This window comes from Chelonia mydas, chromosome 1, assembly GCF_015237465.2.
Source record: "Chelonia mydas isolate rCheMyd1 chromosome 1, rCheMyd1.pri.v2, whole genome shotgun sequence".
Classification (NCBI taxonomy): Eukaryota; Metazoa; Chordata; order Testudines; family Cheloniidae; genus Chelonia; species Chelonia mydas.
The window spans coordinates 240,323,123-240,337,698 of NC_057849.1; the positions used below are offsets into that span (position 1 = coordinate 240,323,123).

The following is a 14,576-nucleotide window of genomic DNA, read 5'->3' on the forward strand; positions in this document are numbered from 1 at the left end:
TATGGTGACTAGCAAATGAGACTTGTGTTTCAGTCCATTTTGGCAGCCAACTAAAAGAACAAACATGAAAATTTGACATGAATACATGGAAATTATATTCTCTGTTTATAGCATTATTGTCATTGCACATGGGGTTTCTCACTCAGTTTTGAGCACAGCTTACCAGAAAGCTTTTTTTTTTTTTTGACGTCATCAAGGATTGTGATAGGTGCCTTGCAGTACCAGCAGAGACCTGATTCATGCCCCCAAGGAGCTAACAAACTTATCTCAGACGTAATACAAGAAGAGTAATAAGTTTGTAAAGGGGAGCAGGAGAAGGAAGGGCAGGCTAACATCAGTAAGATAGTGCAGTTTCTCAGTGAGCATTAGTGGGCAGCATGATGGGTTAAAAATGTTTTAGTTGACTGGCTTGAAGGCTTTGTAGGAGCAGCAGGTCTTTAGGAGGGACTTAAATGAAGAAAAGGTAGTTGCCTGGTGTACCAGCTCAGGAAGGACATTCCAAGGGTAGGCAGTAGTATAAAAGAAAGCTTGTGGATAAAGTGAGAGTTTTTGAGAAGTAAGTGGACAGAAGATGTATTGAAGTTCTCATCTCTGGTGGAGTGGAGGTAATGATGGAATAAAACAAGGTTGGATAAGCCTATATTACCTATTACAATGGAATCTGGGTTCATGACTAGGACTCCTAGGCACTATGGTAATACAAAAATAATGAGGCTCCGTTAGTTATGGAGGACTGTGAATGAATGGACAAGAAGGGACAAAACATTAGAAGAGAACATCCCTGCATTGTCAGCGGGATGGCCTGGATGACCTAATAAATATTTTCCATTGCTTAATTCATATGATTTGAAGTGCACCATGTGTAGGTAGGGGCTGTGGGGAATAGTAAATCTGCTACTGCATCTGAAAATCCAAGCCCAGACAAGGATTCAAGAAGACCTATGAAGTGTGAACATCATTAATAGTTTGTGGATATATCCACCCACTCTAGGGAGCGGATGAAAGGTGCCACATAAATAATGTATTTATTAATATCAAACTTTTCCTGTTCCATAGTAACTTGGAAAGTGTTGCATTGATGTTTGATTGTTTTTGCCAGAAGTCAAACCTAGTCCTCCGTGATAACTTGTTGTATAGATTGACCTTTGTAACAAAACTTTTTAATGCTAAACATGGAGACATCTGTTTGGAGAATTGGAAGGGAAGTTCCAGTCTGTGTTTCATTGCATTCCCATTCTTGCATTTGGATACTGGGTTTGGGGATGAAAAGTCAGGCCTTCCATCTTCTATGGGTAAAGCAGATATTGTGAGCATGAATGGGGCAATGAGAGGAAAAGAGTAGAGATACAAGTGTACAGTGAGTAGTGGAGACCTGGAAGGTAAATGCTGATGCTGTTGTGCTGATCTGGTCTTGTTTTCAGGCAGAGGCAGGAGAGATGAGTAGAAATACCGAGCTGAAGAAGCTGCAGATCTTTGGAGCTGGACCCAAGATGGTGGGACTGGCATTGGGAGCAAAGGATAAAGAAGGTAACTAAGCCTCTGTTTTATCCTGTGGGAAGGACTCTGAAACAATCTTTTGAACCAAACCTCGCTGCTCTCTCTGGAGACAAGTGGGAAGAGGTAAAAATGAGCCACTATGACGGGGAAAAAGTTAAATATTTTGGGATTTAATTCATGGGGAGGTTGACAGAACTCATGGTGGCTAACCACATTGGCTGGACTCTTAATTTGATAGTCATATTTCTTTATTTAGGAACCATACTGTACTAGTTGAGAATTACTGGACTTGAAAAAACACCAGTCATGCTAGATAAGCACACAAATTATAAGGTTTCAAAGTAGCAGTCATGTTAGTCCGTATTCGCAAAAAGAAAAGGAGTACTTGTGGCACCTTAGAGACTAACTGATTTATTTGAGCATAAGCTTTCGTGAGCTGCATCCGATGAAGCGAGCTGTAACTCACGAAAGCTTATGCTCAGATAATTTTGTTAGTCTCTAAGGTGCCACAAGTACTCCTTTTCTTTTTGCAAATTATAAGGGTAATCCACTTTGTTTCATGACATACCTGGATCTCCTGTAAAGATCAGCAAGGGAGGGTTTTCCCTTCCCCGGTCATATACAGCTTGATACAACTGGCAGTTTACTTCTGGGGGAATTCTGTGCCTAAAAATTGTGCGCACAACATTTTAAAATTCTGCATATTTTATTTGTCAAAATAACACAATATAATCACTCCAGTTTCAATTATTTTGGTAACTTGTTTCAAAATACCTGTCAACAAGTATGTCGTCAATACAGACAACAGCAAAAAAGACTCTCCCAGGAGTAGAGAGTTAAAAAAAACCCCTACAACAACCCAGTTCCAGTTGGGAGGTGCTGGAGGCGGGCTGTTTGGGGCCTCCAGAGCCCAGACACCTGGACTCCCAGAGCCCAGCTGCGGGGCACCCCCTGGCCCAGACACCCACACCCTCTTCTACCCAGAGCTGAGTCACAGGGCACCTCACTCCTCCTCAGAGCCCAGCCACAGGGCACCCTCCGGCTCAGACACCCATACACCCCTCCCCATGGGGCAGCCCCCGGCCCAGACACCAGTCCCCCATTCCCCACAGATCTCAGCCATGGGGCAGCCTCTGGACACCAGGTCCCCTCTCCTCCTCTTCCCCCCACACCCCACAGAGCTCAGCTGTGGGGCAGCCCCCAGCTCACACACCAGCACCCTCTTTACTCCCCCCAACTTCTTTACTGTCCTGCCGGGGGACATGGTGTGGTGCAGCCCTGCCCTTCCTTGCCCTTTGCCAGAGCTGGCTGAGTCTCTCAGGTCCTCTCCTGTCCCAGGATCCAAGAGTGTGTAGCCTCAAGCCCTGCCAGGCTGGGCACTCCGCTCACTGCGAGTTGGGCGCTGCAGGGTCCAACGACCCCTAGTGGCGGCCAGAAGTTCTGTTTGGGAAACAATTCTGTGAAATTCTGCATTCCGCAGTGGTGCAGAATTCTCCCAAGAGTAAACTGGTCAGGTACATCAGAGTTCTGGCTTTCTCTACAGCACTAAGTAGTGGTTGCTGCCAAAGGCAGGGTACCAGGCTGGACTCTACATGATCCTTGTATGTTGGATCTTTCTTTATGCTATATTAATGAAATGTATGTGACTTTATTTTACTTCAAGACGAGGTCTCTCGAAGACGCAAAGGTACCAAGTCAGAAGCGTTTGGCATGCAGATGAGGCAGCGCAAAGGGACAATTTCTGTCAACTTCGTAAGTGTGATTTCTTTGCTCTGGAGCACATGAGGAAATGAAGCTTGGGTTACTTTTTGATTTATTTGTGCCATTGGGAAAATAGGGCACTGTAACAGATATTAGATTATCTGCTGTATGGTGAGAATTTGGATTAATCACAGGAAAAACATTCCATTTTAGGTTGCGATTCTACCTTAGTTTATCAGAAAAGAAGGGTATTCTATCCTGAAGAGGCTGGCCCGAGACTCAGGAGATGTAGCTTAAATTCTCTCCTCTGCCACAGATGTTCTGTATGATCTTGGGCAAATTGGTTTGTGTCTCTATGCTTCAGTTCTCTAACTGTAAAATGGAAATAGCCGTACTCTCCTTCCTCAGTGATATTATAAGAAAAAATACATTAGATTGTGAGTGCTCATATACCACAGTAATGGATACCATATGAGTATCTAAGATAGTCTAAACCAGTGCTTCTCAACCTTTTTGATACAAGGGACTGGCTTGCTGCTGTCCTAAGCTATGTCGGGGAAATATCTGGAACCAGCGCCAGTCCACAGACTGGTCTTTGAGAAACACTGGTTTAAATTACTGAAAACAGGACTGAAAACTGCTTTTTTGAGATGAAACGTCTCATTTTTGTTAGTCTACCAGGGAGAAAAATAAAGGGAAGAAATAAAATCTGTGTAGCTGTTTGATACTTGAGCATGGAAAAACAGCGTATAGTTTCTTTTATTTTATTGGATAACTCAAATGGCGTTATTTAAACTGTCATACTTGATATGTGTACACAATTCTGAATAAGGATTAGTACTTCTAACATGTCTAAATAAATTAAGTTCTGCACACTTCAAAAACAGCATACTGAGCATGCAGAATGCATTATTTTTCCTTAGCTTCAGAAAGTCTTCCCAAAGCTTGTTGTGGTTATTTGAAACATTAGTTATTCCCAGTTCGAGGAAGGTCTGTGGGACCTTTAACAAAAACTCAAATGAAATCTTTTAGATGAAGAAATGGCTTCTGAGTTAATTTATGGGGGTCATAAATTGCAATTTAAAGCAGCAGCAGCTAGGTGCTTCGAAGCAGATGGTGTTACCAGTGTGAATAGGCCTGAGCTTGTCTCACTTTCAAAACTAAAAGCATTGGATCCCTTTAGTACTTAGATGAGTTACTTGCTGAGAGTACGTGGTATTTCTAGGCTTGCTGTTTCTCCATGACAGGAATGGCTGCTATTGGTGATTTTCATTTTTTACATAAGAATTTTTACAATAAAATCTTACCTAGTCAGTTTTCACTTATAAGGACACCTGATTTTGATTCCTGTTTGTGTTATCTCACACTTGTGGGTGGGGTTCAAATAAGGTAGCAATAAAACCAGAAGCTTGCAGCTATATTGTGTTGGCTGTGGTCTTGTAAAACCAATATAAATGAATGTTGTTTGGGTATGGATAGTAGTTGTATGAGAGACCTTCAAGGAAGTAAGTCTCTGAAATGTACATGTCCTGTACTTCAGTCTATAGTTGTCATCTGAAGAATATACTACTGTAGTTTTGGTTGTCCTCCTTCCCTACCCATTTATTATTTTACCTTTGTATAAAATGGTAATTCTGTGCAAAAAATGCATACATGCAGAAACATTGAGGATTTAATTGCACAAAAGTCACAAGATTTATTTGAGAGTCCCACAGCAACCATAAATATGCTTTTGTGTGTTTGCTTTACAGTATGGCTTTGATATTTAATCACACGTTAACTGTGCTGTAATACAAAATGTTGCACGTGTGTATTGAAGATGATGGAAAAAGGGCAGTGCTGTAGGATCATAGTATTGCTTGGTGGCAGTTGCTATAGTAAATGTTGCAAAACAGTTTCAATTGTAATCCCCTATTTCTACACACTTTGTTTCTGAAAGTAACCTGTTTGGCTGATGCCTTCCATCAAGAGCCTTGCCATATCAGTTTTCTTGAGTTTGTTTGAGATGGTGTATTTTTCCTCCCCTCACCCCACCCCTTCTCTGTGTTTAAAAAATAAATAAAACACCAAAACACAAAACCCACCACACTTATAGACATTGTTAGGACACAAATAGCTTAAGTTTGAAACTTGGCCTGGATGTGATCTTCCATGAGGACTAGTGTTTTCACTAAATCTGGAAAACGGTGGACTTTTGCAGAATTTTGACCATTTGAAAATTTCCCATCAAGCATATGTAATTGAAAATGATGAGATTTTAAGGAGCATTGCATGCTTGCACACCTAGGGTGTGCATCCTCTCTTAAACAGGATGGAATATCAGTAGGGCTTTGCCTTACGTGATACATTCCTGTTGTGTTTCAGTCACTTAAAAGACTTGATGTTGTAGTGACAGCCTGACTTAGTTAAAACTACTGTCATCCTGTCTTGCTTTTTAGGCTACATAATAAAAAGATACAATCTGGGTTGTCTTTCGTCTGTTGGAATAATGGGGGAATTTGGATCAAGTAATGTATTACATTTGAGTGTTCTAGTAATTGATTAAACGTAAAATTATTCTTCAGATACAGCAGGTGAGTAACGGACTAATGTATTTCGATTGTATCACAGCTCAGTAGTTTTATAAAACAAACATTTTAGGGACTTCAGCTATTTTTCTCCCTAAAATATACTCATCTTTACGGATCCTGGAGCTATATTTCTGTGACAAGCTCTAGCAGGAGGGAATTTGTGACCTTGATTGTGCAGTAATTTCCTTGGTTTTTGAGACAGTTCTTCAGGTCAGACAGTAAATGAGGAAGTGGTTTGCGGGAGCATGAGTTCTTACACTTTTACTTTGCTACGTGGAGTCCTTACCTTCGTGTAATCAAAGAAGAATAAAGATGAAGGGGAAGGATTGTTAGCACTGGTGCATGTAGCTTTTGCCTTTGGATTCTCAGCTTGTAATTTGCAATGTTTCTCTGTTCCTGGGCTGGTCTGCTTTTTGACTCTGCATTTGAGAACAGCTTCAGATATAATTTCACTCGTACTGTGGATACTGATGCGGTGCCTATTTTTGATCTAGCCACAGGGGCTCTTGCAGAGTGTACTGTGCAGAGATCTAATTTGAATTAACCGTCATCGTTGGGGTTCAGAGAGTGGGGAAAGCATTCATATTGAGGGTGCGGCAAGGATGGATCTTCATCTTCTCAAAATTAATGTAAAATAGTTCTTCTAGTTAAAGTAAATGTAAATGAGTTCAAGTTATCTATCTGGAAGATACTTGATAATGCCCTTCCTCCCCCTGTAGCTCAGCTAGATGGATATTCCCTAGCTCCCTACCATCTTGTGTTTTTTTCAGATTCTCAGGTGTATGGCTGCCTTGGGAAGCAGGAGCTCAGTGGAGGTTTATCAGTGCTTCTCTTGTGGGGTAAGGTGGTGGGAGGGAGAGGATTACCTAATGTCGAAGTATCAGATTTCAGCACTGTGTACTGTTGTATAGCTAGTAAGACTCTAGCAAGGCAGCTTATGGAAGGCAGCATCTGGATAATGGAGACTGATCATAACATTACACTGAATTTTTTTTCTCCACAGGTTGATCTGTATGTTTGCTTGTTTTGTGGCCGGGGAAACAATGAGGACAAACTGCTATTGTGTGATGGATGTGATGATAGCTACCACACTTTTTGCTTGATTCCCCCTTTGCCTGATGTGCCCAAGGGTGACTGGAGATGCCCGAAATGTGTTGCTGAGGTACAAGAACTACTCAAGCTCTCTGCATCTAATCATGTTGTTAGGAAGAGCCATTTGCAATGGTAGCTCAGCCCTTTAAGTGCTGTCTTCTTCCTCTTGTCCTTGGAGCAGAATGTGTAGGTTTATATTTCGTTTGGGATATTGTCAGGGTGTGACCTGTGACTGTGTCTCCAGAGGCCCCTTGTTCCGCAGACACAGCTGCTGGGTAGCATAAGAAGCAAGAGCGTCTGCCAGGGGAAGCTTAAAATTCTCTGGGCAGCTGAACTCTGCATAGTAAGAGCTGGGATTGAATTTGAGTTACCAGAGGGTGTTGTTAAAAAGTAACTAGCCATCAGCTGTGTGACATGTTTGCATGTTCAGATATACCTCTGTGTACATAAATGCTGTCAGAGGGCTCTATTGATGTTGAAAGGGGCATCGCGGAAATAGGCAAGGTGGACTAGCCTGTGATGTGACCAAGGCTGCTATTTGCCCCCTCTCTGTGGATAAGACAGTGAAAGAAACTCCTCTGAATCTGTGCATGTCAGACGACTCAGGTTACTAACCAATTAGCATAAGACCATTATACCAAAGCAGTTATCCGAATAAACCCTCTTACCCCTTCCTCCCGCTCTCTACATATGCTTATCTTCTCCACCGCTAAACCAGCTACTGACTTACTAAGACACGGTGGGTGAGGTAACCTCTTTTATTGGACCAGCTTCTGTTGGTTACCTCGCCCACCTTGTCTCTCTAATATCCTGGGACTGGTGTGGCTACAATTACACTGCGTTACTAAGACTTAAGTTTTGCTCTAGTGCAGTTCTGCTACAGCTGCTTGTCTTAGTGCCTGAATCTCACATAATCCCCTTTTCGCTTAAGGCTGCCTAAGTATCTTTGCTGTCCCTTGTTGTTCTGCCTTTTGGAGCGCAGGTGAAGCAGTCGGCTTGAACATGTTAGTTTGGCTGCCCAACTGTTAGTTGTGTGGTAGGAGCTGCCCCATATGCAGAAAGCAGTTGAAACCAGTATTTTGCTTTTGTATTAGCCAAGAATACTGACCTAGACCCTGATCTCCAGTAAGAGCCTGGCTGCTCGTCATCAGCTGTAGGAGTAATATTTGTATTGCCTCTCCTAGGAATGTAACAAACCGCGTGAGGCCTTTGGATTTGAGCAGGCTGTCAGGGAGTACACCCTCCAGAGCTTTGGAGAGATGGCGGATAACTTCAAATCTGATTACTTCAACATGCCAGTCCACGTAAGTATCCCTATTTGTCAGGATTTGTTACTGGGGAAGGCACTGAAGTATCAGCTGACAGAGTTTTTGATGGGCATCTCATGATTGACTTAAAGGGACAATGTCAGTTTGAAATATGTAAACAAATGGTTTCGCTTTCTGGCATCTGGTCACGTCTCCTTCAGTTTCCCCTCTTTCTGCTGGTCGTCTGCTATTTCCTTCTGATGGATGGGTGACTTAGGCCTATACCCCAGCACAGTACTCTGGCCAAACTATTAAATTCCTTCCTTTTTCAGGGTTCAGCAAACCAGACAGTCCAAGTAATGTACATATTCTTCCTTGTTAGCACAGGGTTCTTCCTCTAGCCCTTCCCCAAGCTTCACTTTGTATTTAATCCTTTTGACTCAGGCATGCTTCAAGTCTTTTGACCCCCGTTACACACCTGGCCGAGTGTCCTCCTCACCCCCTCCATGGACGGTCACCAGACTGCTGTATTGGAACCAGTGTTTGAATTGCACATGTTTCCATATCCACTGGGTTTGAGCAGCATCCAGACACTCATTCTAGTTCTTACCTCTCATGCACACTCCTGGGGTGCAGACTCCCTGTCTGGCACTCCCTCCTTGGGATGTGGGATCCTGCAGTCCAGCTGCCTTGGGCTCAAAGTCAAGTGTTTACCCACCCCCTTCTCTGTCCTCCCCCTTAAGTCGCCCCACCAGCTAATGCACATTTTCCCTAGCGATGGACATTCTGGTATTCAGTTCAGCTCTTTGGCGATGTGTGGCTGATAAAGTAAGGTACACAAGTTTTGTAAAGGAACTTTTTAATCGCATACACACAACTTTACTCTTAGACAGTATAGGGAATATACATCTCTATGCGTAAACAACAAACAGCTGAATGTATTTCCCTCCTTCAGTCCTCTACTTCTGAGACGCTTTTAGGTTTAGTTTCCCTCCTTCAGGGCAACCAGGTCCCTCTGACCTTCCACTCCTTCTGCACAGTCTTCTGGTTATGTTGAAGGGCTTCCCTCCTCTTGTCAGAGAGGAGTGTCCCTTTTAAAAGCAAGTCTGATGCTTCTTCCTGCTTCTTTTCTCATACTGAGATTTTCCCTTCTCCCTGCTTTGAAGTAGGGTTGCTGAAAGAGGGTCAATAAAAGTCAGTGACTCAGACTGTTGCCCTCACGGTACCATCTGGGAACGGCTCTTCAGTTGCTGATGGTCCTGTTTCAGATTCTCAGGCCTGGTCTGTCTTCTGCCATAAAATGGAACAGATTAGTCCTAAATAGAGTTCATAAAATCAAATGGAATTCACACCTTTCTTGAGTTCAGTCAGTGGTCTTCACTAGGATTAACCAGCTGATGCAGGGTTGAAAGGAGGACTTTGTCCCTCGCTGGAAGCCAGCAAGCAAAACCAGTCCCCCCGGGTCTTGAGCTCGTACTAGTGATGTGCTGCCTCAGGCCTTTTGTCCTTATTTCACCCCATCTTGAGACCATTCTGTGAACTCTGTTCTTGTCTACAACCCACTTTCTGGACTTAGTGTTCTCTTCATGGAGAGCCCTTTAGTTTTCACTTCCTGGTCTCTGCAGTCACCTTCTGCTCCTTGCATATATTTGGACTCTGGATAGCCTTCCTCCAAGTGCTACCCTCCCTTTTCTTAACTGAGCCTTAGGCTTTTTGTATAGTTCAGTCATTTGACTCCCCTCCCTCATGATCACATGAACCACTGGGACTGTATTGCTCATCAATCCCTCCTGGGGACTATCTCCCAGCATGTTCTTCTTTAAAGGGCTGAGTTCTATAAGATTTGGATTAGTGGCACTTTCTCTTAAAGGGCCTAGTATACTCTGTTACCCTAGCTGGTTTAACAAGTTTCAGATATCACTGCTCTCCGCTCCATACCAAGTTTTATTTTTGAAAACTACTTTTTCTTATTTATAAAAATGTCTCTGATGTTGTGTGTGAGAACCATACAAACAGGAGAAACAGACTATGGTCTGGTTATATAGAAAGAGCTGTCAGATGTGTAATATACAATATATATACCCTCAAATGAGAGAGAAGTTTCCCCAGTAATCTTTTTTGCTGTAATAATCTAGGGATGGATTTGTGATTCAGTCACAGGACTGAAATGGAAGCTCTAGGTTCTGTTACTATTTCTGCTGTAGATTTCCCATAGCGTGGCACCTTGAACAAGACACACATAATCTCTCTGCTTTGTTTCTTCCATCTGTAAAATGGAGATAGTACTTCCTTAGCTGATAGGGTATGTGCCGCTGCATTAATGTTTGTGAAATACTGTGGTGATAAGCACCATAGAAAAGCCAGTATAAAAAAATAACTTCAGTGTTACTTGCAGCAATGATAGATTAAAAAAAGTTTCAGGCAAATGTGATTAAGTTTGTTGTCCCATTAACACTCCAGAATTAGTGAATAGTTTCCTTTTTGGAAAGGAGCACCTTGCTCAAGTAGAAACAAAAGAATCTTTCTGCCTCTTGTATTTCTTATAAATCTGTGAGTGGCTGAGAGTTTAGGGGTTCGGGGAAGAGGACACTGGTCTGCTTGACCCAAATGGACAGCTGTTATCCAATTTGTTGTGATAGATGCACAGTCTGGCTCTTCAGTGAGCATCAGTCTGTTCTGAAGATCCGATTGAATTATTGCATATGTCATGGTTGCTGTCTTCCTTTCTGATGGGTATGTGCATAACCTGGTCTGGTGATGAAATTACATAAGAATGGCCATATTGGGTCAGACCAAAGGTCCATTTAGCCCAGGATCCTGTCTTCCGACAGTGGCCAGTGCCAGGTGTCCCAGAGGGAATGAACAGAGCAGGTAATCATCAAGTGATCCATCCCCGGTCGCCCACTCCTAGCTTCTGACAAACAGAGACTAAGGACACCATCCCCATCCGTTCTGGCTAATAGCCATTGTTGGACCTATCCTCCATGAACTTATCTAGTTCTTTTTTGAACCCTGTTATAGTCTTGGCCTTCACAACATCCTCTGGCAAGGAGTTCCACGGGTTGACTGTGTTGTGTGAAAAATTACCCCATAGTCCATGATGTAGTAGTCCTTAATGGACACATTTGGAGTGCAGAACATTTGCTCATTTTTTTTATTCTTACAGAATTATGGGGCTATTTGTTTTTATTAGTTTTTCTTACTAGAACTATCTCTGGGCAGTTTGCCTCTAATCATCCTAGCTTTCTTTTCCACCTACTCCTTCCCACACAATGTGACATCCTGCTTCAAAAGCCTGGTCTACACTACAGAGGTCAACATAAGGCTGCTTACCTTGTCCTAACTCTGTAAGCATCACTACAATGTCAATATAAGTTGCACACTACACCGACCTAACAACTCCACCTCAGCAAGAGGAATAGTGCTTAAGTCGATGTAGTTAGGGTGACGCAGTGTCTATGTAGACACTGCATTACTTACGTTGGCTGTCAGCCCGCGGGGCTGACAGCTGGAGCCCTCCTTGCCCCCCTGGGGTGACAACTGTCAGCCCCCACACTGCCCCACTTAAGTCAGTGCAAGCACACACCACCTGCAGAAGGAGGGTAGTGTGGATATGTAAAACGCCCATAATTACTGCGGTGGCTGTACGTCGACCTAACTTAGGTCGACTTAATTTTGTAGTGTAGATAAGGTGTGAGGAATGGCAAAAAAAATTATGATTTCCGTGGAACTTGATTCTTGTGTGTGGTGTGGGAGGAGACTGGATTTAATGTCTGATCTGTGAGGTGTTGGGAAAGATGTATTATCAGTTTTGGGTGGGTTTTTTTTTACCCTGGGATAATGCTGCATGCCTTGGAATGCCTTTGTCTTTACAGATGGTTCCTACTGAGCTGGTGGAGAAGGAGTTCTGGCGACTGGTGAGCAGCATTGAGGAGGATGTCATTGTGGAGTATGGAGCTGATATCTCATCCAAGGACTTTGGAAGTGGCTTCCCTGTGAAGGATGGCCGTCGAAAGATGATGCCAGAAGAGGAGGTGTGAATGGGGAAATGTTAACTGACCCCAAATCTTGCAGAACAGGAAGTTGCACTTCATTTAAGTATTTAGGACTGAAATTGATGTGGATTTTTGCAGTTTTGTGAAGAAAAATGGTGATAGCTTTTACATGTGCCAACATTTCTTTTGGGCAAATGTGATCTGGAGGCTAAGGGAGAGGGATCAGAGTCAAGACACCTAGGTTTCATTCCTGGCGCAGTCATTGATTTACTATGACTGACCAATTATTTTTCTTGCTGCAGTTCGCACCTGTTTTGCATGGCTGTTCCAAGGGTTAATCTTTGTAAAGTGCTCTTCAGGTGAAGGTTGTGATAGAAATGCAAGGCATTAAGGCAGTACTCAGCATGCATTTCTGAACCGTTCTCAGCATAAGGAGACTGACAAGATTTTTTCCTGAACTCTTCAACCTTCTGTTAACTACCAGAACATCAGCCTTCTCATCCAGATGTTCTATATTTAGAATCTATTGAGGATAAGTTAAAAGGATTGGTTTTCAATTGTTCTCCTTACCTGTATCTTCTCATACTCCCAACATACAGCATATGCCATACTATCATAAGCAGTAGAAAGGGAAAAGAACCACTAAATAATCTTGTCCATCTTCTCCAGACATGCCTACAGTAACTATTACTAGGACTCAAGTTATCTCAGTACCCTTTCATGGCTTCTGCTCTGTTTAATTTAGCCAATATGAGTTGCTGATAGCCTGCAATACATCTGCCATCCTGGAATGTGGGCTGGTGTGAAGGAACTATGATGAGCATTTGAGACATGTTATATATGAATATAATTCTTAACTTTTTGTCTTTCTGGTGGTAGCATGTTGAGGTGTCTGAAGTTAGAGGTGAATTTGGGATCATCTGAGCAGTGACTTGCTGCTATTCTTTTGCCTCCATACTTTCTTACCATCACAAGTGTTATTTACTCTAACCTATAATACAAAAACTAGGGTCGCCTGATAAAAATTAATAGGCAGCAGGTTTAATTCAAGCCACAGGAAATAATTTTTCCACACAATGTACAGTTAACCTGTGGAACTCATTGCCATGGGATATTGTGGTGGCCAAAAGTATAACTGGGTTCAAAAACCAACTAGATAAGTTCATGGAGGATAGGACCATCAATGACTGTTAGCCAAGATGGTCAGGGATGCAACCCCAAGCTCGGGGTGACTAAACCTCTGGCTGCCAGAAGCTGGAAGGGAATGACGGTTGGATCACTCCAACTGCCCTATTCTGTACAGTCCCTCTGTAGATCTGGCATTGGCCAGTGTCGGAGACAGGATACTGGGCTAGATGGACCATTGGTCTGACTGGGTATGGCAGTTTTTATGTTTTTAGCAAGGACAGTAAGGGAGTTCTCCTGTTTTAAGTATGTACCCTTTAGGCAGTTTTTATAAAGAAGGTTAAGATCAGTCATTCTGCAGTAAGATGGGCCTTTGAGTATCTGATTTCCCAGAACATGGTTCATAAAGATGTAGTAAGACTTGGGTTTCATGATTTCTTTGAAGTGTGTTCAAAGCTTGAATTTTGCCTTCAGGATATCATGCTGATGTCATTTGCTACCCACTTTGTCGGGACCAGTGCTTTACTTGCAGCAAAAGAACAGGGAAAAGTGAAAGTCTTAAGCATGTTTAGGTTTCTATCTAAACCAATATCTAGTGAGAGAATTACTTCAATGCAGGCCTAACAGGATTGGCTGCTAATTAAGGTCTAAGGAGTAGTTGGAAGACTTGATTAAGTGCTTGATATAAAGAAATACTTCCCACTTCTGAAGCTTCAGCATGGCAGAATACCAATCAAAGGCTAATTTGTAAATTAATAGGCTGCTCCATTTATCCTGAGGGCTACCTTCTCCTTAGGCTTGTTGGAGTATTTGAATGGTCTTCTGACTTCACAGCTTTCTCCCTTTCTTTGGCAGGAGTATGCACTTTCTGGTTGGAACCTGAATAACATGCCAGTGTTGGAACAGTCAGTCCTCGCTCATATCAATGCAGATATCTCTGGCATGAAGGTGCCCTGGCTGTACGTAGGGATGTGCTTCTCCTCTTTCTGCTGGCACATTGAGGACCACTGGAGCTATTCCATCAATTACCTGCACTGGTATGGTCTCTCTTCCTGTCACCCTCTTTCCTTACACTGCCTTGATTGCTCTTAACTGATGCAATTCTTCATTTAATACCTGTACCTGGTGCTATCCATTCTTATTATTATTGTTTGTTCGAGACCAAAGGCCCGTAAGAGAGAGAAGCAGTTAATTTCCTTAGAATGAGACGGACACTAATAGGAGAGATGGATGAAGATATCATTGTATAAAGCACCTCAGTGTTAACCCTTTGGTTACATGTAGATGTTTAAACACCATCACCAGTAACAATGGAAAATTCTGTTCTACAGACATCCTTTCTGAGCAAG

General features: G+C 42.7%; 1 protein-coding gene across 2 annotated transcripts in view; it reads left to right on the forward strand.

The window, feature by feature from the left end:
• Positions 1-14,576, forward strand: part of KDM5A (lysine demethylase 5A) — an 83,943-nt gene that overhangs the window by 13,240 nt on the left and 56,127 nt on the right. For both annotated transcript variants that reach the window (XM_037878110.2, XM_037878118.2), the window contains 6 exons: positions 1,422-1,527; positions 3,161-3,249; positions 6,772-6,930; positions 8,045-8,164; positions 11,983-12,141; positions 14,083-14,264. In XM_037878110.2, the coding sequence (XP_037734038.1) occupies positions 1,422-1,527; positions 3,161-3,249; positions 6,772-6,930; positions 8,045-8,164; positions 11,983-12,141; positions 14,083-14,264 (815 nt within the window). The remainder of the gene's footprint in view (positions 1-1,421; positions 1,528-3,160; positions 3,250-6,771; positions 6,931-8,044; positions 8,165-11,982; positions 12,142-14,082; positions 14,265-14,576) is intronic.